The sequence below is a fragment of the Helianthus annuus genome, chromosome 13 (genome assembly GCF_002127325.2).
Source record: "Helianthus annuus cultivar XRQ/B chromosome 13, HanXRQr2.0-SUNRISE, whole genome shotgun sequence".
NCBI lineage: Eukaryota > Viridiplantae > Streptophyta > Magnoliopsida > Asterales > Asteraceae > Helianthus > Helianthus annuus.
This window is the reverse complement of record NC_035445.2, coordinates 154,045,113-154,069,501: the sequence shown is the minus strand read 5'-3', so window position 1 is coordinate 154,069,501 and position 24,389 is coordinate 154,045,113. Positions and strand designations below refer to the sequence as shown.

Here is a 24,389-nt window from a genome sequence, read left to right as displayed (position 1 = left end):
ACTCGTGTAATCTGTATGTATCGACTAGGGTTTACTTGGTTTTGCTGCAGGTGTTACACCCATTTTGATCCAAACGAATTTATTATTAGAATAGCTTTGTCTTTCACAACCCAAGTTTTTTTTTTTTTTTTTTCAGATTCATTCAAAGACATACAGTTTGATGTGATATCTTAGCATTTAATGTGAAAATTATCTTCTGCTGCTCAAGATTCAACGGTGTTAAACATACTTAATATTGGAGATCGTGCAGGTCACATGAAAGTTATTGTAGAGATCACAAATCACTAAACAATGATTGAACTTTGATTCTTAATTTCCATATCTATTAAAATATGGAACTCGCGGATGGATGGAACTTATTATATTCAGTTCAACATCATATAATATGGACAAGAAATACTTATAAATACGGATGATCGAGGCGGGTATTTTATCAAAGACTCAAAGAACACAGCCATGAGGCGTTTCTTGATCTCCACTTTATCCTCTTCGGCCTCACGCCGTGGGTCGGCTTACCACCACCTAAATGATGGTTATGCCTTCTCAGGCAGCCGAACCATGGTTTCCGATAGAGCAGCCCCACAGCAAGACACCGGACATAAGTTAGCATGGCAGGTTAACATGCGGAAAAACTGTCGCTACATGTCAAATCTGACAAATCCTCCCGATACCATCATCAGGTATAAAAATATGGTTTGACTAAGCGTACCCTTTAATTTCCATGGTACCCCATTATTTGAAACTACAAATCAAGATAATTTTGTTTAATTTTAGTGTGGATAGGAGTGAACACAACAGTAGAGTGCCTTTAGCACTACCCTAAAGAAAACTTAATTATATTAATACAGTAAAAGTTAGTACCTGATTCATGATTTTCTGATTTTTCTTTGACTTGTTTCCCCCTCAAATTGTTGCAGTTATACCGAATCAAACCTTAAAGGTGAAGAAAAAGACGCCGTTAGGATCAAAGTTATTAACAGAGAACACATAAAACCCTCGTCTCCAACACCCCAAAGTCATAGATATTACAAGTTCTCCATGTTTGATCAGGTCCAAGTCCCAATATACCATCCCCTTATGGTCTTCTATACTAATAACGATAGCAAGAACATAGAGGAGGTCATATCGGACCGATCAAATCATCTGAAGCAATCACTTTCAGAAGCCTTAACTCGTATGTACCCGTTTGCAGGAAAATTAGCCAGTGAGCTTCATATTGATTGTAACGACGATGGCGTGTATTATGTTGAGACAAGAGTCAATGATCGGCTCAATAATGTGCTTCAAAAACCGGATCATAAGTTCTTGCAACGATTGATACCTGTTGTCGCTTCAATCCCGAATCAACCATTGTCGTGTTCTTATGTTTCAATGATACAGGTTAACTTCTTTGAATGTGGTGGTGTTTCAATTATTTTCCAAAATAATCATAAACTTGCAGATGGAAATAGCACCATGACATTCATGAGAACTTGGGCTGCGATCGCAAGACGAGATCCAAATCAAATTTATCCAAACTTTGTCCCATCGCAAATGTTCCCACAAAACCCTCAGTTACCATATTTGCCATACATTCCACTATGGTATTTGGCGGTTTCTCCAGTTTGTATAAAGCACGGGAAATGTGAAACTAAAAGATTCTGTTTTGATGCTTTGGCCTTGCAGGAACTCAAGGCCAAAGCATCAAAACATCAGCCAGTCAGTCGAGTCGCGGCTGTATTGGCCTTGCTTTGGAAATGCGTAACCACAGCAACGTATTCCAAGCCATCTTTTCTACATATGCCAGTGAACATCCGTCAGCGATTTTCACCAGCATTGAATGAATATTCAATCGGAAACGTTTTGTCAGGGGCATCTGTGAGGTTTGATCCTGGTGCAAGTAACCTTGAACTAGCGTCCATGGCGAGTAATTTAAAGAATGCGATTGCGGATAGTAAAGGTGGATCCATTGATGAACTGAAAGGGGAAAACGCGCATGTTAGGTTCGTGGACTCCCTGAGAAAATCTATGGAAATGGTTACTGATTTCAAATCTGAGTATTATTTGGCTGCGAGTATGTGTAACTCTAAATCTAACGAAATTGATTTCGGATGGGGAAAGCCGGTGTGGGTTTGTTCTGGGAATCAACTGAACGACGACGTTCCACTTTTTACAAACAGGATGATGTTGATGGATTCGTGTTCCAATGATGGAATTGAAGCTTGGGTGACATTGGAAAAAGAGGTTATGGATGTTGTTAAGTGTAATGCTGAGCTTCTGTCATTTGCATCAGTCGATCCAAGTCCTCTATAGCTCGTTCGTAATTTGTTTCGTTCATGTGTAATAGTAATCTTTATACGTTAAACTTTACAATATTATAATGCATGCTGGTTCTTTTAATTGACTACAAGTTATAAACAAACAGTGACTATTAATATGGAACAAGTTACCTGCAAAAATCATCGACACAACAAAATAAACATAAAAAAATATTATATGAGATAAATCAAAGGAAGAATGAGGCAAAGCTAATGAAACTAAATGATCATTGAATATTTAGGTCACAATATATGTAGATACGAGGAACCTAAACACCTAACTGAGCTCATGAGCTCATACTAATATATCCAAGTCTAATAATACAATCAAATACCCCACACACTCCTTCATAGCGGAAGCAAACCAGGAGCTTAGACCGGAAAACAAATAACATAATAAAAAGGGTGTGCATATTGGCACACCAAGCTACCTATTTGCACACCCAACCCTACCTTTACCTACACCGCGTATAAAGCTATACGTAGTGTATAGGGCTATATGATGCGTATAACACTATGCGTGGCGTAGGTATGGGTTAGGTACACGACCATTCAGTTGGGGGGTGCAACACCAATACCACCAATATTGCCATCAATTTAGCTAGTCATTTCGCTTTAACTATGAGCCATCAAAAGATTTATCAATGTTTAGGGCAGATCAATTAAAGTTTTGATCTTATAAAAAGAATAAATATCAATGGATTCGAAATTATTATTATGGTTAAAAACCAAAATTTAATTCAATGATAAGGAAATGCAAGACTGGGTCCGGCTCGGATGTTGATAAAAAACATCATGAGGTGGAGAAAGTGGAGTCAGATTTTCTGAAATTAACAATGAAAAATTTGAACTCTATGGAGTTTACCTCTAGTTATAACTCTATGACGACGTTAGTACCATACCTTATTACCCGCGATTCTAAGTGTGTCGCTTGACACATAGGGGGATTAGCAGCCAAGATTAAGGGGATGGTAAAATCATCCAAACCCGCTACATTTCGGTCGGTTGTTGACCTGGCCCTCTCCCTAACTGAGGATGAAATGAGATTAAGAGAGGCGAAGGTTGATTTAGAGTCTAAGAGATAGTAAATAACCCTTTTAAGAGTTCTAAGAAAGGAAGAACTAATTTTTGAGGAAATCGCTCGAAGCATAGTGGGGAACCTAAAGTGTAAGGAATGAGAGAAGAGACACTTTGGAAAGTGTTTCTTCGAACAACAAAAGAAGTGTGGCATCTGTAAGAAGCCTGGCCACAAGACTCATGAGTGTGGAGAAATTAAGAACGTTGTTTGCTACACATTAGGACCAGGTGCTAGGAACCGCTAAGGTAGTGGTAAAGGACACAAACGTCATAACGGGTATGTTTCTCGTTAATGATACTTTTGCAAGAGTCCTATTTGATTCTGGAGCCTACTAAGGAAGCGCTCATGAATAACACGTGGTCTCTCGTTCCTAGACCTACTAATCATAATGTTGTTGTGTCTAAATGGTTATTCCATATTAAACACAAAGCTGATGGGAGTATTGATCGTTTAAAAGCCCATTTGGTTGCATATGGATTTGGGTTGGACTTCAACTACACTTTCAGTCAGGTTGTAAAAGCTTCCACAATTCGTATTGTGTTATCCATTGCGGTTATAAATGATTGGAATTTACATCAGTTGGATGTAAAGAATGTTTTTTTTACGCGGTCGGATCAAACAGGCATTTAGAGCCTCGTTTCAAAGTTAAGAACCTTCCTTATTGGTGATGGGTCCTCATGTATTCGAGCCGATACCTCATTGTTTGTCTTCAAACGTGAAAAGTGCATTATATACGTTCTCGTTTATGTTGATGATTTAATTCTTACCGGCAACCAAGAGACTACGATTTCCAAGTTCATATCTTGTCTTCACAAGGAATTTTCCATCAAGGACCTTGGTAAATTAAGTTATTTTTTGGGACTTGAAGTGGTCTACACTCTACACACCAAATGGGTTATCTTTTTTTTTCAAACTAAATATGCTCATGATATTCTGGATCGTGTCGCGCTTCTCGATTGTAAACCCACTCATACTTCGCTATCCCTAGTGCTTCGTTTGTCAAAGATGGGGTTCGTTATAAGAATCCAACTATGTATCGATCCCTGGTTGGTGTTCTTTGGTACCTTACCATCATCAGGCCAGACCTCTTATATGCAGTAAATCAAGTGAGTTAATTCTTACAACATCCTACCATTGAGAACTTCACTACTTTTAAACATATACTTCAATATGTCAAATGGAAAGTCACCTTTGGAATTATGTTCTCATGTCCCACTCAAACCAGTATTGTTGGTTACTCTGATGTTAACTGGACCAGATGCCTAAACACAAGACGTTCCATCTTCGGTTACTCTATTTTCCTGGGAGGGAATCTTGTGTCTTGGAGTGCTAAAATGAAATCCATAGTCTCACGTTCCATGTCACAACCACTCGTAACGGAAGCACGAGGTGTGAACTTAGATAGGTTTTCATTGCATTCGAATAAGTAAACATACTATATGATAAAAACAAACCAAGAATGGCATTGCCATAAATAGATTGCAAGTCACGACATAAGTTGTTTTCCCACTTGGGGTTCGGTATATCTTGGATGTTGGACCTAATTCTAAGTCCTATACTTATTGTTTAGGTGAGTACCGGAGTCGTGCTGACACAATTAGTCTAGCCAGACAATCTACCAACGCTCTTTGTACATAGTTTGTATTGTTTCGCGACGCGGCGAATAAATTCATGTGATATGCAAATGAAATGCATTCCTTGATATTGCTAGATTTATGACACTCAACATATCGTAATTAAGTCTAATGCACAAATTTGTATAGTTAAATAGTGATTAAGTTGTACGGAATTACCGGATAATTTTGCCGTTTGTCACATACTCCACCCGTTAAAGGAATTTCGTCCCAAAATTCAAGTTAAGTTATCCCCTGCATGAATATTCTCAAACAGTTGGGGGTATTTTGCTTTGATTTGGTCTTTAGGTTCCCATGTATACTCGAGTCTGTATCATGAGTTCTATCGACCTTTGACTAGTTTAACACAACTTCCCCTTGTCTTTTGGACTTTCCTGTCCATAACCTCAACGGGTTCTTTGGTAAATTGGAGTTTGTTGTTAAGGTGTATTTCATCCACAGGAATGATAACCGTTTCTTGCGTTGGAATTTTCTTGAGATTGACACATGAAATATGTCATGTACACTATTAAGTTCTTCTAGCAATTTCTACTTGTAAGCAACGGTACCAATTTTTGCCAGAATTTCGAATGGTCCTATGTATCACGAGTTTAGCTTTCCACGCTTTCCGAACCTAGCTATGCCATTCCAAGCTGAGACTTTCAACAAGACTTTGTCTCCAACCTAAAAGGATAATGGTTTGTGTCGTTTGTTAGCATAGTTCTTTTTTCTGTCTCGAGCCGCCTTGATATGATCTCGGACTTGAAAGATTTTATCGATGTTCTCTTGGACTAATTCTGGACCAATTAACTGTTTGTCACTGACTTCCCCCTAGCATAGCGGCGGTCGACATTTTCGTCCATATAGAGCTTTGAACGGTGCGGCTTGAATGCTAGTGTGATAACTATTATTGTATGAGAACTCCACTAAGGGTAAGTGAGTATCCCTATTTCCGCCTAAATCCATCACACAAGCATGAAGCATATCTTCCGGTGTTTAAAAAGTCCATTCACTTTGGCCATCGGTTTGTGGGTGGAAGGTCGTGCTTAGATCTAAACAAGATCCAAAGACCATTTGGAATGATTGTCGAATTCTTGATACGAAGCGATCGTCTTGGTCTAAGATTATAGAAATAGGCACTCCATGACATGCCACAATCTCTTTAAGATATAATTCAGCTAGTTTCTTCATACTATTCTTTTCGCAAGTTGGTAAGAAATATGCAGACTTTGTTAATCTATGGACTAATACCCATATCATGTCATGACCTCTAGAGGTCCTAGGTAATTTTGTAGTGAAGTCCATAGATATTTGTTCCCATTTCCACATGAGAATCTCGGGTTGTTATAACTAGCCTAACGGCTTTTGGTATTCGACCTTAACATTCGCACATGTCAAACATTTCCTAACATAAGTGTAAGTCCCAAATCTGGATAACTACAGTGATATCAATATTATTGCAAATGTATGGCGGAAACACACAAACCATAATGATTCAAGTAAAAGAACAAGATGAATAAGAAAACACAAACTTGCATATGATTAGTAAAACCGTCTGATACAAGTTGCTTGCAAACTTTCGATCTACTAATATTCTTTAAACCAACAACCCTAATGTGTAACCAAAAGACCCCTTATATACTAGTGGTCAACATGACCGAGCACCTTAGCTCACTACATTCAAAGCCCATCTCCAAATCTATATAGATTTCGAGATTGCCATACCTTAACAAACATATATATTGCTTAAACCTTTATACGGACCAAACAATCTCCCCTGAGGTTTATGCAATTGTCTTCAAGCACTACCTCCAGCTGCAGCTGCACCTGCACCAGCTGCAGTGTGCGCTACAACACTCAAACGATATTGTTTAACATTTATTGCAGCATTAGCCAACATTTTCGCACAAACTTGATACTGTTCCAAAGATCGAATCTGACTGGCACACAATATGAGAAAGTCTTCCTAATGAAAAATGATTAAATCATTTGCATCTACAAGTCGGTAAGCTTGATCAGCATATACTATTACTGCCTCTCCCATTTTCTCTTCATATATCCAATGCTTAAAATCTTTCAAGCAACCCTTTGGAAATTTCTTTGGAAGAGGAATAGTTTTCCCCTTTTGAGTTGGTGGCCACATTACAATCTTCAGGCGTCTCCCCCGTATCGGGATTTAAAACTCCTGGGTTTGTCTTCGAATATGTTTACATTGTCTTCATGTTTGGAACCTTATGTTTAACTTGATACTCTAACTTCCTGAAGAACACCCAGCCAGGCCCATCAGTCTTATAATCCGCATATGGAGCCCTAACTAACGTCTGCAAGTTTGGCTTAGTTAATGACTCAAAGGCAGCTTGAGTCTTGTAGTATTCAATCTCTTGGTTAGCTCGGGTTATTATCCACAAATTTCAATCACGATCATATCTCTAGCTAACGATGCCTTGTTTCCACCCTTATCATACAAGCTCTTACCAACATGCGCCACAAATCTATCAGGAACCTTACGTGGATCAATTGGATTCAGGTTTTCATCTAAAGAGTTGATATTTTGATTCTGTGTGACAATTATTTCTCTTCTCTTTTGTACTGGATGTGCCCTCTTCCTTGGATGTGGATTGTGGAGTATCAATATACTGTTGTAACCATGCTTAACGTTCTGCATCAAGTTGAGCCTTTTCTTCAGGAGTAAGCTCTTTTCTTTGTTCATAACGTTCTTTGTCACCTTCATTCGCATACTCCTCACCAAACTTATTCTCAAGTTTACCCTTAAGATCATAAACCAAAGAAATAAGCATTGTGATGTCTCCTTCCAAGTACTCTATTCTTCTATCTTTGTCTGCCATTTGATCTTCAAGAGCAACTATCTTTGCGTCCTTCATAAGGGAATCTTGTTCAAACACAACAACCTTTCTTCTCAAACTGACAACATCCACATCATCTTCACTTAAATAATCAAGGATGGGTATCTTACCACTATCTATACCCATTCCTGAGCTTTCTCGCACTTCAACATTACCACCACTTGAGCATCCCGCTTCTAAAACTATGAATTGGTACTTGTAAAGTAAATGGTTCAGAAACTACATGGTGTACTTCTTCAACTTGGGCAATACTAGCAACAGGGTTTTCTTCAGCAACAACAGGATTGGTTCAACTAATACACCTGGTCTTGGATCATTGCGTTTTCGTTTTACCGCAATGAGACCAGAATCATGTAGATCTTCTTCATCACCTTGCACTTCAGTAGTAGTGGGTAGCTCAGAAGGAGAATTCCCAAGACTACCTAGCAGCGTTTGTAATATCTCAATAAAAAATAATATTTCATAGCGATAAAGGTCAGTTTAAGATACGCGAAGGCAGGTGATCATGAAGCAGGAAGCACAGACCATGAGAATAGGAACTATAAGGCTATATGATGTGGGATAAAGCCCCTAGAGGCTTTATCACGCGACGTAAGCGGGGGCTTTATCGTTAACTAGCACGGTCTGGAATAAAGCTCCATTAACTATATAATAAAATAAATAAAAAACAAACCTGATTGGTTGGTCCTCACCTCCCCCCCCCCCTTAACGCTTGTCATCAATATGACCGAGCAACCATAGCACCCTCATCTTGGTAGAGCATGGATGGTGTTGGGGCGCCACCCAATTGAGTTGGCTAGGGGCGTTGCCCCACACCGGGTGGTCTAACAATGAGAAGAACTAAAAGATATGAGAAATAACACATCAATTTGTTTTCTAAAAGGTGTTGATACATTTTATGTGGACGCAACTCGACTCGGTTCGACTTGGCTCGGTTCGACTCGGTTAGGTTCGGCTCAAGCCCGACGTCATGACATTCCTCCGTCGTGCGCCCCAGAGTTCGACACGCGGAGCACGGAGAGCCGCGAGCATTCCCGAGGCGCCACATCACCATGACATCATCATGATGATGTCATGATGATGTCACCAAGTTTGACTAATCATTTCAATTTGATTTGTGAGAATTCTTGTACGTACAGAATGCATGGAAACAAGCATCTGGGCCAAAGTAGTAAAGAAATTGAACTTGGAACTTGGGCTGAATTAATGGTCAACGAAACACCTTGGGCCCAAGCCCATTGTTGGCGAAACTGAAGGGATCTTGACGAAACTACTTTGTTTCGTCAAACATGATCCAATTTCGTCAATATTAGGCTTGTTTCGTCAAGCTGAGTTGTGATTCGCCAAGTCAGAGTCTGTTTCGTTGTGTCTGTGTGTATAAATAGACTGTTACTAGTCTTAGACAAGTAGAGAACACATAGTGAGAACAGAGAGAGCATTCTGTTGAGAGCACACACACGAGTGTTTTAGAGGGTTTGCAAAACATATTTGTAAACATTGCTTTGTAACCGAATCTTTCATACGTATTAATACAGAGGTGTTAATCGGTGAATATTGCGTGTCGTGTATTTGCTTGTTCTATCTCGGTTTGCCTTTCCGGTTGGATTCCGCACAACCGGGTTGGTTTGTACACAAGGATTAGGCGACTGGATCCTCCTAGCCGGACCTACAAGTGGTATCAGAGCCTTGGCTCTTCTCCTTGTTAAAACCGAGTGTGTTCTTGGTTTGTTTTTCGGGTGTTAAAGTTCATATTTTTCTGGAAAACAACTTAAAATCTGGTTAAATCTTATTATTTTGCTTTGTGTTTGGCTAAAAACCTTGTTATTTTTCATGTTTACATGTTAGTTATGGGTTTTTGTTAAACATTTTAGCAAAATATTGTGTTCGGAGAGTTTCGGTTCACCGGAAAACTTGTTTTTCTGGGTGGTGTTCTTGAAATCTTCATAGTGTTCTTCAAAAATAACACTTTTTGATCCTTCAAAAATTGTTTGGAATTTGTTTGTGTGTTGGAAGTTGTAAACTGATTAAAATATTTGCACCTTACTTGTTTGGTGAAAGCATCATGGTTGGTAGCCGAAAGTAGTGTTCTGTTGTGTCAGAAAACGATAAGGACCACAAAGTCTACCAACTCTCTGTCCACTTTTTGACGAAACAAAATTTGAAGAAACACTTTTCTTGACGAAACAGAATCTTTGAAGAAACAAAATCTTTGAAGAAACAGAACCTTTGAAGAAACACATCTCTTGAAGAAACAAAAAAATTTGAAGAAACACTTTTTTGAAGAAACAGAATTTGAAGAAACACATTTTTGAAGAAACAAAAATTTGAAGAAACAGCCCATATTAAAAATCAGTTTCGTCAAAGACTTGGGCTTACAAAGAATTTGGGCCTTCACCTTCTTGTTTCGTCAGATAGTAAGCCCAACACCAAAACAAAATCAATTTCGCCAAAGATAAGCACTTGGGCCAGTTTCGTCGACTTAGGAAGCCCAAAGTGCAAATCAGTTTCGTCAATTTTAAAAAAAAAAAAAAAAACTTTGAAAGCACAAAATTAGTTTCGCCAAATTAGAAGCCCACATTTTAAAGTAATTTGTTTCGCCGATTAATATGTTGGGTCAGTTCACTGTTTCGTCAAGCCCAAGCACAATATTCACCTTGTTTCGTTGATCACTAAAAGTAATTTTTCTGTTTCGACAAGATAAAGTTTCAAAACTTGTTTCGTCAAAACACTTTGTAGGATTTATCATATTCTAAGTGAGTGGGCTATTATTTTCTTTAAAGCCCATCTGAGTGCATCAAAAGAATTAGAAGTTGGGGGTTCGTGAAAATTGGTCTAGATCATCGAAATTAGTTAGAAGCTGGTGTTCGCAAAATTTTGAGGATGATAGTTCTGAAACGACCTATCAGAGCAACTGATATGTTCGGAAATCCATTACCTGTTCGATCTACCGGACCAACGGATATGTATGGCAATCCAATACAAGTTCCTATTAAGCCAGCTCCCACCACAGACTTGTATGGAAATCCATTACCCCCAGTTGCTTTACAACACCATTGTTCTACTATAGAACCATCATCTCTTGATCCAAAGAACAGTAGTCAGACAAAAACAGCGTTGTATGCTGAAATTGTCAAAGATGCCAACAATGGTGAATCCTCGGGAGGTAATGACAGTTCTGAACATAATAGTAGTTCAGATGAAGATGTTTCAACTTCAGTTGAGGGTGATACAACTTCAAGTTCAAGCGAGGATGGATCTGAATGTGAATCATCAAGGGAGGTTATAAATTCTGATGCAGAAAGGCCAACACCTGAGAGTGATTCCAGACAGGTATGTGTCGATGAACCCACTGCTGTAGATTGTGATAATTGTGCTAGATTAAGAGTTAAGTGTGCTGATTTAGAAGCAAACATGTCTGAGTTGCAAGGCAAACATGATGCTTTACAAGCTAGTTTGTTTGACTTGCAAGACAAACATGTTTCATTGAATGCCAAGTGGTGTGAATTGCAAAGCAAACACGAAGCTTTGCAAGAGAAATATGATGTGACGTTTATCCACAACCAGAAGTTGACTGTGGATCTTTCAAAGTGCACTGAAGCCAACATGTTTTATGAGAACCATGAAAAAGAATTTAAATCGGTAATTGAGAACTTGAAGAAAGATAAAACCGAATTAACAAAAATGGTTTCCAGAAAACAAACTGACGTTAATTTGTATATATCTCGCCTTGAGTTAATGCAAAAGGAGATGGCTTGTGTCAAAACAAAAAGTGAGGCGATCCAACTTAAGCTAGACAGTTATTTGAGCTCTAGCTATGTGTTGGATCACATCATTGACGTTCAGAAAGAAAAACGGGATGTCACATGCATAGGATACAAGAAATGTCCACCACCAGTGAGACACAATTATGATGCAATGCCTGATGAGGAAGACAGAACTTTCTTTGAACCATCTGTCCCTCTGGATGTTAAGGAGTTTGCAACAGGACTCGGATACAAGAAAGAAGTATCATCAGATTCAGATATGTCAGCAGATACATGTGCGTCTTCTGCTGAACTGAATCAGGATCCTCCAGTCATTATTGAGGATGTTGATTCTTCTGATGATGAATCCGATGATGCTGTCCCAGCAAAGTCTGATGCGGAAATCAAAGAAGAGGACATACCTCTTGAGAATCATATTCTATGTGATCCTCCTGCAAAACCCACTAAGACTGTTGCAATCAAGTCCTCGTCTGCAAACGAGTCGGAGAGTGTGAATTTGCTGTACACTCTTGTTGGTGATGATAAAATTTATTCAGACAAAGATTTTCCTATTAAGAATGTTAATCAATCCTTAATCAGTAAAGTCTTTGAAAATTCGACAAGTAAGTTTTTGGGAAAGACAGGACCACATGTTACGGTAACACAGTGCCCTCCTATACCAAAGGCCGAAGTTCGAAAACAATACGACAATCAGAAGTTACCAACGGTGCAAAAACAGCAAAATCATACCAAACTCAAAGGAAAATCAACGACTCAAACTCAAAGGAAGCCGAATCAAAAGAAAAACAAGAATGTGAACTTTGTGAAATCTAAGGGAACGGACAAAATCGAAACTTTTGAGAACAAATCTAACTTAGATTTTGTTAAACAAGCAACAGTGTTGAAAAGAAATGAACCAGACTGTTCAAAACCTAGTACCTCGGGATCACAAAGTTCATCATCTTCGGCAAGACGATCACATGATACTTCGGGGATTGTTGAACGAAGATCATGTTTTGAATGTGGTACAATTGGACATATAATTCGAAATTGTCCATATCTTCATAAGTTGAAAGCAAAGGTTGATGATCCCCGTGAACAAAATCATGCCGCCCAAGAGAATGGAAAAGGAAAACAGGGCGAAAACAAGAAAAAGGTTCGGAAGATAAACTTCGTGAAATCAAGAGGGACTGATAAAATTGATACTTTCGAAAACAAATCCAACAAGGATTCTGTTAAACAAAGTAAAATTTTGAAAAGAAACAGTCAAAACAACTATACACAACAAACAAACGGTTGTGATGTAGGACCAAGTACCTCAAGATCACGAAGTTCATCATCCAGCTATTGCAGTTATGATACTCCGAGGTTTGTTGAGCGGAGATCATGCTTTGAATGCTGTGAGTATGGACACATCATTAAGAATTGTCCATATCTCACCAAGGGAAAGTCAAAAGTTGATGCCCCCCATGGTAACAATTACCATAAACGATCTGTTTCACCAAAACAGGACCCTCGTCTTGTTAAACAACGAGAAAAGAAACAGAAAAAGAAACAAAGAAAAGAAGTTGAAAAGGTTTTAAAACCGGAGGTCATCCAAACAAAATCTGTTAAATCGGATGTTAAACATGAAAAACAGAAACAGATTTGGATACCAAAACCGGTAACTGTTTCAGGGGGAGCTACATCAATTCCGAATCATCGGGAAATGGATGTTACAATTCTCGATGATGACGGAAGACCCAAGTCTGTGAAGGCTTGGGTCCCCCTCTCCATCTAATCTTTAAATGAGTGTGCAGGATGTTCCAGGAGGAACTATTGATAATCTTAGGATTGTTGATAGTGGAGCGTCCATGCGCAAGATTGGCGACATAAGGCTCCAAAATATTGTTATATCTAGGAGAATGTTGTTGCCATTGATGGAGAGAGAGGAAAGAAAAAGAAAAGAAGAAGAATATGTTGGTGAAAGAATGCGGTTGAATGAAGTTGCAAAATTCGATCAGATGAAGAAAGTGCCAAAATTTGGTTGTTATGGTTTTTGATCGGGTCCTCAGGAAAGATTCCAATGCAATGTACGCACCTGCACAACGTCTGAAGTTCAAAATCAACAAAATGGACGTGTAGTGTACATTTCTTCGCGGTGTGATTGAAGAAAATGTGTGCCTTGGCGTGGATTGAACATCCGCACACTACTTCTGAAAGAGAAAGACAAAGACCTTCGCTAGTGGAATATGGAAGACCAGCCGGACCCGGAGGTTTATGATCTAGTTGCTATCAAGAGATTTCTCAGTAGCTGCAAATTCGACCTTGAAATCCACACCGGATGGATATCCAGTTTGGGAGAGCACTCAGATTCCTTTCAATGCACGAAGAAGTTGCAGGATACGGTTTTGAACTTCTAATCTCTCTTATGCTTGTCGATATTTAAGCTGCTTTATGAATTATTATCATCTCATACAGCACTCTTTGACCTGACACGTTGATCTCGAATATCACCTCACACGTGATTGTTTCTCTATGAAACTCGTCGATGTTGTCATGGTCCACACCGATGACCAACGTGCCGACCTTTTTACCAAAGCATTTGACAAATCAAAATTTAACTTTTTATTATTGGTAAACGGCATTAAGGTCAAGCAAGAGTAAACCAACATCGGAAAATCATTTTTGTAAATACCTTTGTGTTTTAAATTTGTCTTAGTTTATTGATTTTAGGGGGAGTAAATCCAAATTTGAAATATCCAAAAACATCGAAAAATTTCAAAAACACAAAAACAATAGAAAAACAAAAATGAGTTTCCTGGCGAGAAAAAGAGAAAATGATAGTATATCAGTGGTCTATCCAAACCTCTTTAAACCTTAAATGAAAACGATAAGCAGCTCTATATAAGATGTATCGGTAGGCTCACAATCATTTCAAAGTGTGCAGGGTGATATAAACCTAAATCGACTGAAGACCAGGTGGGAACCATTCATTGGCATATGGTCTTAGTACCGAAATTCCGTTTGATAGATTGCCGAGGTTCTGAGATATTCGGTCTTTATGCTGCTTATCATCTGGGTATCATGGTTGTATCTTTTACCGATTAATAACGGGGACGCAAGTCTAGATCTTCCATGATACTATACATACGTGTACATACTGCATACGACCTCAATAAGTGATAAACAATCACATGTCCAAACAAAATAAGTGATAAAATATCACATTTTATCCGGGAGTCAAGTTCGTCTCTCTGCTGTACGAAAGTACTGACCTGTTCACGGACTTGCTCCTGTGCCCTCATGCATCGAAAATCAAGTTCCTCATCAATAAGTGATTTTATCACATAGGGCTTGTTTTCAAATCAAAATAAGTGAGAATCTCACATCATATACGGTCAAACAGATGATAATCGGTATACTCACCGGTAAGATGAACCCTCGTGCATACCTTGATACGGGAATGTGTCGTAATGTGGATGAACACCGGTCGGTGAGTATAAATCATACCTTAACGTATCCCCTCGCCATGATTACATCTGATAAGTTGAGCTTAAGTGGACAACAATACCGATAATTGTTATAGGATGCTTATCTTAATGTTAACTAATTGAACAACAAGAGCGTTTTGGCATGACCGTACACTGATATGATTCTCTTACCCTCGAAACTCGCAAAAAGAATGTCTGTATATATTTATTTACTGCTTTCAGTCTTTATATTTCAAAATATTCAAAAATACCAAAAAGATTTTAGGTGTGTTTTAATATAAACTTTATAAAAGCCAAAAAGATTTTATTTCTATCTTATTTTCGATCGTACGATGTTGGATCTCGAGTCTTCGTTACCTGAAACCTGAACGAAAACCGAATTGACTAAATCTTCATAAACGGTCGAAATTTGCAAGTTTTTGAAAGTGAAAACTAAAATTGATAAATTTATTAAACTTTCAAACTGTCGGACGGTGTTTGATTGAAACATGGTCATACGTGTGTCATTTGTTTATACTAACTATATTCCAAGCAGTTGTTCTCATTACGCGTTTAGATTTCTTGCATGTGCAGATTCTAAAGGCTAGGAGAACATGGTCGATGACAAGCTTCGGAATGAAGACACGACGTGAAGGCACTCAAAAAAGATGAAGATGATCGAGTTGCCGCTAGCCATCATCAACACCACAAGGATCTCAAGCTAATGATCAAGTCATTCACGAGCATAACTCAAGGGGGAGCTTATGTTAAGGGGAAGTTTGTCAACACACTTCCTACATGATACAGGGAGTTTGTTGATACACTTTCTACCTTCAAGACGTGAAGACTTTCAAGATCCTCCGACATAGAAGACATGAAAGGCGAATCTCGCGAGTAGCGTCCAAGGGGGAGTTTGTTGATACATTTTATGTGGACGCAACTCGACTCGGTTCGACTTGGCTCGGTTCGACTCGGTTGGGTTCGGCTCAAGCCCGGCGTCATGACATTCCTCCGTCGTGCGCCCCAGAGTTCGACACGCGGAGCACGGAGAGCCGCGAGCATTCCCGAGGCGCCACATCACCATGACAACATCATGATGATGTCATGATGATGTCACCAAGTTTGACTAATCATTTCAATTTGATTTGTGAGAATTCTTGTACGTACAGAATGCATGGAAACAAGCATCTGGGCCAAAGTAGTAAAGAAATTGAACTTGGAACTTGGGCTGAATTAATGGTCAACGAAACACCTTGGGCCCAAGCCCATTGTTGGCGAAACTGAAGGGATCTTGACGAAACTACTTTGTTTCGTCAAACATGATCCAATTTCGTCAATATTAGGCTTGTTTCGTCAAGCTGAGTTGTGATTCGCCAAGTCAGAGTCTCTGTTTCATTGTGTCTGTGTGTATAAATAGACTGTTACTAGTCTTAGACAAGTAGAGAACACATAGTGAGAACAGAGAGAGCATTCTGTTGAGAGCGCACACACACGAGTGTTTTAGAGGGTTTGCAAAACATATTTGTAAACATTGCTTTGTAACCGAATCTTTCATACGTATTAATACAGAGGTGTTAATCGGTGAATATTGCGTGTCGTGTATTTGCTTGTTCTATCTCGGTTTGCCTTTCCGGTTGGATTCCGCACAACCGGGTTGGTTTGTACACAAGGATTAGGCGACTAGATCCTCCTAGCCGGACCTACAAAAGGTAATGGACATACCAACTTGATGCTTAACTAAAACTAATATAATAATTAAACATGAAACAAGAAGCACATATCATGAGAGTCTTTGGCTATAAAAATTGAAAGAGTTAAAAAAGGTTGTATATAATAAACCTGATACATATTACATCATTTATTTCCTCCTGAATTGGTATATAGGCATTATGCCTAAGTGGAGATGGATATGATTGGGTGGTTCTGTTGATGGCATGATGATACTCCAGTGGTCCGTTAGTGATTCAAATTTGTCGTTAAAAAAATCAAGTGAATCTAGTCAACAGGTCAGACAGATTGACTATAACTTTGGTCAACCTGCAAGAGTTTTCGAGATCCCTTTAGATTTCAAGATTTTCTGGGATTTTGAGAACCTTAGAGTTTTCAAGAACTGATAAGGGGTTCAAAAAATCTCGAAAACTTATGACCCTTAGAGAGGTTCACATCCGGTTCAAGCAATGATGTTAGGTACAACTAGAAGGTTCTAAAAGATTTCGAGAAGTCCAAACAGATTTCGAAAGATTCACAAGATTTCGAGAGGATTAATTCAAATTTTAGATATTTCGAGTTCAGTTGTTAAGAATTCTTCATATTTCTCCTTAATATCAATTTTCAAATCCTCATAATATAAAATTTTCGAGAAAAATATCTTTTATGATTCCAAAACAAATATTTGTTTGATCTCAAAATTAGCACACCACCTATCACCATCATCCATCACCGTCCACGTCCGTTCAACCACCATCATCTCACTTCAAACCCCGTCAACCGCCGTTCAACCACCAACGGTACCCTCAGCCATATTGATTTGAGTCAACAATACACCAAGAATCCTATTCTTTGTTGTGTTGTATATTCAAACTAATTATGTTTAATCCTTTTAATAAACCATATTCTAGTTTAACCCGCGAACCCATTTAGGTAAGCGGGTCGGGTTCGGGTCAGCCCAGTCGGGTTGGCAGGTTGACCCGTTTAACCCCTTTATATTATATTATATTTTTTATACTATGTTTTAAGTCATAAATTAAATTCGGTGTGTATTTCATTCTATAGTTATAACTTAAAAAGAGAAATTCATATAAAATTTTATAAATTAAATGTAATTGTATTATATACATTTGTGTTTTTAAAGTAAATTTTAATTTTCATATATTAATTTGTAGAAAACAAATTTAAGAAATAAAAAATTCAGATTGAACAGGTCGTGGTCCGGCACGGATATTCGAGTCGGGTTCAAGTTCATATGTATGACACAATTTTTTGGTTTGGGTTCGTGTCAAATTTTCAGGTTCGGGTTGGGTTGAACCCGCCAACACACAAACACGAACCGTTTAGCATCCTTACGTAAGTATGCAAAGTTAATTACTATTGTCCCACCACGTTCAATGAAGGCTTAGGTTAGATCAAATGGGCGGTGGACATGCTCACATACGCATCGTACGATAAGATGGTCTTATACTTTAACCATCATGTATATATATATAGGATAGGAGTTGGCCAGAAAGTCCAAATTTCCTAAAAAGTGTAAAAAGTCATAAAACACCATAATGTCAACCATAAACACACACCAAAAACCCACAAATAATATGATGAAGATTACTAAAACATCATGTATGTGGGTTTTGTGTTGTGTTTTAGATGTTAAGGCTCTGATTGTGGAGTGACAAATATTATTGTGTTTTATGTTGTTTAGCATTGTGTGTTTTATATTCATTGTTCTACGATGGTGTGTTTGAAGTTTTTATGGACTATTAGAGTTTGAATATGGTGTTTTAGTAATATTCATTCTATTATTTGTGAGTTTTAAGTGTGTTTTATGCCTGAAATTATTGTGTTTTATGACTTTTTACACTTTTTAGGAAAAACACACTTTCCGTAGGATCCCCACTCTATATATATATAAACTATACATATATATATATATATGTATATATAAAAAAACTAGCATGTTTTTGCGTTTTTTTTTTTTTTTGTTAGAAAAACTATGTGGTCATACTTGTTCATAACATGTGTAAAATTACAAAACCACAATAAACTTCAAAGAACTTATAATACAAAATACAAACCATCAAAATGTGATCTTACTTGTTCAAATACAACTTAAACATCAAAAAAGATCGAACTCATAACTTGAACACATCTTTGAGTCTTTGACGGTGGTGAAGATTAATGAAAGCGTGTAATCGTTTATTCAAACTAATCATGTTTAACCCTATTAATGCAAAGGGGATCCTACTATTTAATGATATCCGATGTCCTTCAATTTAGCTCCTTGTTACAGGCGACTGGAATAAGATAGCAAACACGAATCCTCGTTGTCAAGAACGAGATTTCATAATCTTTTTTAAGCACCACCCTTACTCAAGTTTCTTTATTAGCGCCTGTTCAACGAGGCATATATTATAATTGTTGGTATATCTTCACACGAATAAATATAGCATGAAAAAAAAATAAGAATTTTAAGTAGCTAGCTGTATATTCATTTGAGCTGTCACGGATATTATGCCTTAGATTGGTCAAAATATGAATTTATGGAATAGTTATTATGATAAAATACGCTCAAGGAAAAATATGTCGTGCCAAACACTCAAGCAACATCTTCACTCAAGGCAAAGTCAATTAATCATTTTTTACTATTTTGTGTATCACATGCGATCTTGAGGATCTTGCTCTAATTAATTATTCTAACATTATCCGATCATGTGTCTGCATGTCTATATAGAAGCACCCTTCTTGTTGATCTCTCACAACACAAATCACAAACGCCTTCTTTGATCCAATTACTGAAGCATTCATGAATCGATTTGCAAAGTGTTTAGCTAACTATGTACCTCTTACACCTCTCACTTTCATCAAGAGAGCGTCCATGGTTTACCCAACCCGCACTTCGATCATATATGACCGAGTCCAATTCAACTGGAGACAAACATACGAGCGATGCTGCCGTCTAGCCGACTCTCTTCGGTCTCTTCATGTTGTCAAGAATGATGTTGTGAGTTTGTTGGTAACCTTAAGTCTTTAAATATGCATTTGTTTCATGATTGGTTTTAATTTAATTAAGTATGCTAGGTATCTGTACTGGCACCAAACGTACCCGCGTTATATGAGATGCATTTTGCAGTTCCTATGGCAGGCGCTGTACTTAACGCGATCAATACAAGGCTAGATGCCAAACACGTAGCGTCCATACTCCGCCATTCGGAAGCTAAGGTCTTGTTCGTAGATTATGAGTTTGTCCCCTTAGCATCCGAGGGACTTCGGTTGTTAGTAGCCGATAATTTAGAAGACAAGGCTTGTGGCCGGATTCATAGGCCGCTTGTTGTCGTGATCGATGACATTAGCAACCCCACCGGGGTGCGTCTTGGCAACCTAGAGTATGAGCAACTCGTCGATGATGGAAATCCAAATTACTGTGGTGAAGATTTGGAAGACGAGTGGGATGCTATCGCGCTGAACTACACGTCTGGAACCACCTCTGAACCTAAAGGGGTGGTCTATAGCCACCGAGGGGCTTTTCTAAGCACAATGAGCTTGATTCAAGGGTGGGAACTCTGTACTGAGGCGGTGTACCTATGGTCACTACCAATGTTCCATTGTAACGGTTGGACGTTTCCATGGGGCGTGGCAGCTAGAGGTGGCACCAACGTTTGCATACGCAACACGACCGCAAATGAAATGTACACTAGTATTTCCAAGCACAATGTGACTCACATGTGTTGTGCACCTGTTGTGTTCAACATTCTTTTAGAGGCGAAACAGCATGAGCGTTGCGAAATAACCTCTAAGGTAAATGTTCTTACAGGCGGTGCACCGCCGCCAGCTCCTCTCTTGGAGAAGATGGAAGACATGGGATTCAACATAACACATGCTTACGGTCTTACTGAGGCCACAGGACCTGCCCTCGTATGCGAGTGGCAATCGAAATGGAATCTTCTAGCTAGAGATGATCAATCCAGATTGAAGGCTCGGCAGGGTGTAAGTATACTCACACTCGCTGATGTGGATGTCAAGAACAAGAAAACAATGAAGGGTGTTCCGCATGATGGTAAGACAATGGGGGAGATTGTACTCCGCGGAAGCAGCATCATGAAAGGGTACTTCAAAGATGACAAAGAAACTGCAAATGCCTTTCAGAATGGATGGTTCTTCACTGGTGATGTCGGAGTTATCCATCCAGATGGATACATTGAAATCAAAGACCGATCAAAAGATGTGATTATATCAGGAGGCGAAAACATCAGTAGTGTAGAACTAGAGTCGGTTCTATTCAAACACCATGCCATACTCGAAGCTGCCGTGGTCGCGATGCCTCATCCACGGTGGGGAGAGAGCCCCTGTGCTTTCCTTGTGTTAAGAGAGACAAGTGATGCTACTGAAGCAGAAATCTTGGCATATTGTCAGAAAAATATTCCAAAGTTTATGGTTCCGAAGAAGGTGGTGTTTGTGAAAGAGCTACCGAAAACAGGAACAGGAAAAATTCAAAAACAAGTGCTTAGAAAACTGGCAAAATCTCTTCAGAACTCATGCACAAAGGATAAAACTTCTTAAAAACACAGTTACTTTGATCATATACATACGCACCTAACAATTGCAATATATTGACCACAATCCATAGTACATTGTCCTGGCCCCTGGGTATTGTTTCCTTCCACTGTCATATATCAACATTTTTTTCTGATTAACATGCCTAATAATTGTTGGGAACACCGAATCTGCCACGTATAAACATAAAAAAAATAGTAGTTGACTTTTGATATACTCTTTAATATTACGAAAAAGGTAATTATAAATTTAAAACCGTAGATGACTCGCTGGCTTGCTGCACCAGATGCTCGGAGCTTTCCTTTTCTATATGCCATGCATACAGACATATGCCATGAACAAAAAAAAATATCATCTCGTATATCTTTTAATTATATACTAATGAGATTTTCCCTTAACATGTATAAATTCAAATATAAAAGAACTAGGTTAGAACCCCGTGTAATAATAAATGTAATTTTATATATCAAATAATTAAAAAAAAAATTGAAACCTCGTTTATTACACAGGTTGAGTAAATGTAATTTTACATACCAAACAATAAAAAATATATATCTTTAAAAATCTCATTTATTACATAGGTTGAATAAATGTATTTTATATATTAAATAATAAAAAGTTATAACTTTAAGAACTCTGTGTATTGTACGAGTTGAGTAAATTTTATTTTATATATTAATAATGAAAAAAGTTACATTTTTAAAAAACTCATGTATTGTATGGGTTGAGCACATGTAATTTTATATACCAATCAATAAAAAGTTATATCTTATTATATCTTTATAAACCTTGTGTATTATAAAACTTTTGGACTAAACTGACAAAATTGCCTAAACTACAGGGACCAAAATGACATTTAACTCTTTACATTATATTAATTTATATTTAGTGTACGTCTTTTGTTAATGTCAAGATAAATAATTTTGAAATCTAATAAATATTTCAAAAGATTATATTATCTCCTATATGAATTGTTTAAATTTAATTTTATGATTATCTTTTAATTAATATTAATTATCTATAATTAATATAACACCCCGTGTTTTCGAATGTCAAAGTCAAAGTCCAAGTCAACTTTGATTTCTTTGACTATAATTAGTCTATTTTATGAATTGTATTATGTGGAGTAAGTGTTGTTAATCAGAGAAAATCGAAGTAATCGAATGTTTAATCAACGCGACCGCTTATCGACTGTGAATAGTAGGAAGTATCAATGCGATAAAGTTAATCAATCAATAATCAAGCTAATCGAATCATCAATCGAACTCGAATCTCGAATTACGCGAACTCTGGTTGTTGTTATACGTGTGTGTGTGCCTTCTGTGTTACCTGTGCGTGTTTACTTTATGTTTTGTGTGGTGATCAATCGAAACTCGAATCAAAACTCGAAACTCAAATCGAATGCAATCGAAATCGAATTATGATGAAAGGTAACGTAAGGATAGGGTGAAATATAAATGATTGTATGTTAGATATAGTGATTGGAACTGAAAGTAATTTGAATAGGAAACTCTATCGTACTCGTATCGTCTTCAATCGAAATCGAAATATCGAAAATCGTCGCACCGAACACTCGAAACAGGCTGTTGATCGATCAGGCTGTCAGTCGATCGAACAGCCCAGCCGATCGGACGGACTGTCCGATCGAGCAGGCTGTCCGATCGGGATGCCTGGCCGATCGGCCAGCCCTTTCCTCTTTTGGAGCCTATAAATAGGGTTGTCATTGTCATTCTTTCCACTTTTGGAAACTCTCTGACCGACCAGCTCGTGCTCCTCTCCTTTTCTCAGATTTCTTCCAATTCCGGTAAGTTTTCATCCTAAATCTTGTACTTTCTTGATCAAATCATGCTCCTACGCCTTTCTATCTTTCAAATTTTGATTTCTAACCGTGAAATCATCAAGATCTAAGCATTCTAGGATGATGTTATCATGGTGTTCTTCAAGAACATCATGTTTTGGCCTCAATCCACCATGAATGGCTTGGATCTAACCGATTTCCACATAAACAAGCTAAGATCTATCAAAGATCTAAACATTTACTTGATGTGAAGGATTGAAAGAAAGAATTCCAACTTTCTTTCAACTCTTTTACACTCAATGCCTTCAAACCGGTAGAAACGGAGCTTGAGCCAACTCACTAATCATTCTAATGGTTGTGTGGTTCAAGATTCGGGTTCTATCTACAAGGTACACCGACTTCGGGTTAAACGTTAAACCGTCGTTCCGAACCGTTCACTGGCCGGATTTGGGTGATTCCTGTCCGAGCAGGGGAAACAAGTAAGAACGAAGGTTCCATGGTTCAGCTTGTTGTCAAACTACCTCAATATAACGCCAAATAATCAGAACAGCCAAGTGCTAGACGAACAGGTCGACCTGGTCAGGATGCTGGCCGAACGGTTAGGCTGTTCGAACGAACAGCCCAACCGATCGGGCATACCAGCCGATCGACCAGGCCAGCCGATCGGCTAGCATATGGCCCCACACTTGGACAATTTCATGAAGTATAGTATTGACGAGGTGATGTTCGATCGAACTAGCTGTTTGTCAACATTACTTCTCGGATCATGAGATACTATGCTTCAACACTTAGTCGATTTTCAATTCGTTGACGTATTGGAATGCCACCTGATCGGGTATGCTGTTCGATCGAGCATGCTGTTCGATCGAGTGACATCCTGCTGAGGACTACTACTGAAGTTCCTAACTGATCGATTAAGCCGGCCGATCGAACAGACTGTTCGATCGATCGACCTGAAAGGTAAGAACACTTCAGTATTCTCAAATACTACAACGAAAACTTCAAAAGGTCAAACCGTCATACGCAAACAGATCCTACTCAAAGGAAGAAACAATCCACTCAAACAGTCCAGCGATCGAGCCTACCGGCCGATCAAAAAGACTGTCCGAACGGACCTTCCAACCGAACGAACGACCCGTTCGATCGAACCTGTTGTTCGATCGACCAGGCTGTTCGACCCATTTACACTTGTTTCCATTTTACGTGTATTCATCGTTATGCTATCGAACTATTCTGGCTAACCCAACTCTCAAGCGCTCCCTTCAATCCATCAATCAATCGCT

The 24,389-nt window shown here is 38.4% G+C and overlaps 2 protein-coding genes across 2 annotated transcripts; both read left to right on the top strand.

Moving 5' to 3' along the window:
• Nucleotides 1–479: 479 nt before the first annotated feature.
• Nucleotides 480–2,379, top strand: LOC110899768 (stemmadenine O-acetyltransferase). The gene is made up of 2 exons (XM_022146655.2): nt 480–680; nt 918–2,379. The coding sequence occupies exons 1-2, from the start codon at nt 559–561 to the stop codon at nt 2,290–2,292; spliced, it is 1,497 nt and encodes a 498-aa protein (XP_022002347.2). The 5' UTR covers nt 480–558; the 3' UTR covers nt 2,293–2,379.
• Nucleotides 2,380–19,560: 17,181 nt separating this feature from the next.
• LOC110899769 (probable acyl-activating enzyme 12, peroxisomal) lies at nt 19,561–21,448 on the top strand. The gene is made up of 2 exons (XM_022146656.2): nt 19,561–19,758; nt 19,836–21,448. Exons 1-2 carry the CDS (start codon nt 19,561–19,563, stop codon nt 21,312–21,314), a joined length of 1,677 nt encoding a protein of 558 aa, XP_022002348.1. The 3' UTR covers nt 21,315–21,448.
• Nucleotides 21,449–24,389: the final 2,941 nt, after the last annotated feature.

Excerpts from the sequence above, each read along its gene's own strand:
- LOC110899769 (XM_022146656.2), top strand. The coding sequence starts at position 19,561 with ATGAATCGATTTGCAAAGTGTTTAGCTAACTATGTACCTCTTACACCT. Across the intron at positions 19,759-19,835 it reads ATGTTGTCAAGAATGATGTT|GTATCTGTACTGGCACCAAA; the intron begins GTGAGTTTGTTG and ends TAAGTATGCTAG.
- LOC110899768 (XM_022146655.2), top strand. The coding sequence starts at position 559 with ATGGTTTCCGATAGAGCAGCCCCACAGCAAGACACCGGACATAAGTTA. Across the intron at positions 681-917 it reads CCTCCCGATACCATCATCAG|TTATACCGAATCAAACCTTA; the intron begins GTATAAAAATAT and ends AAATTGTTGCAG.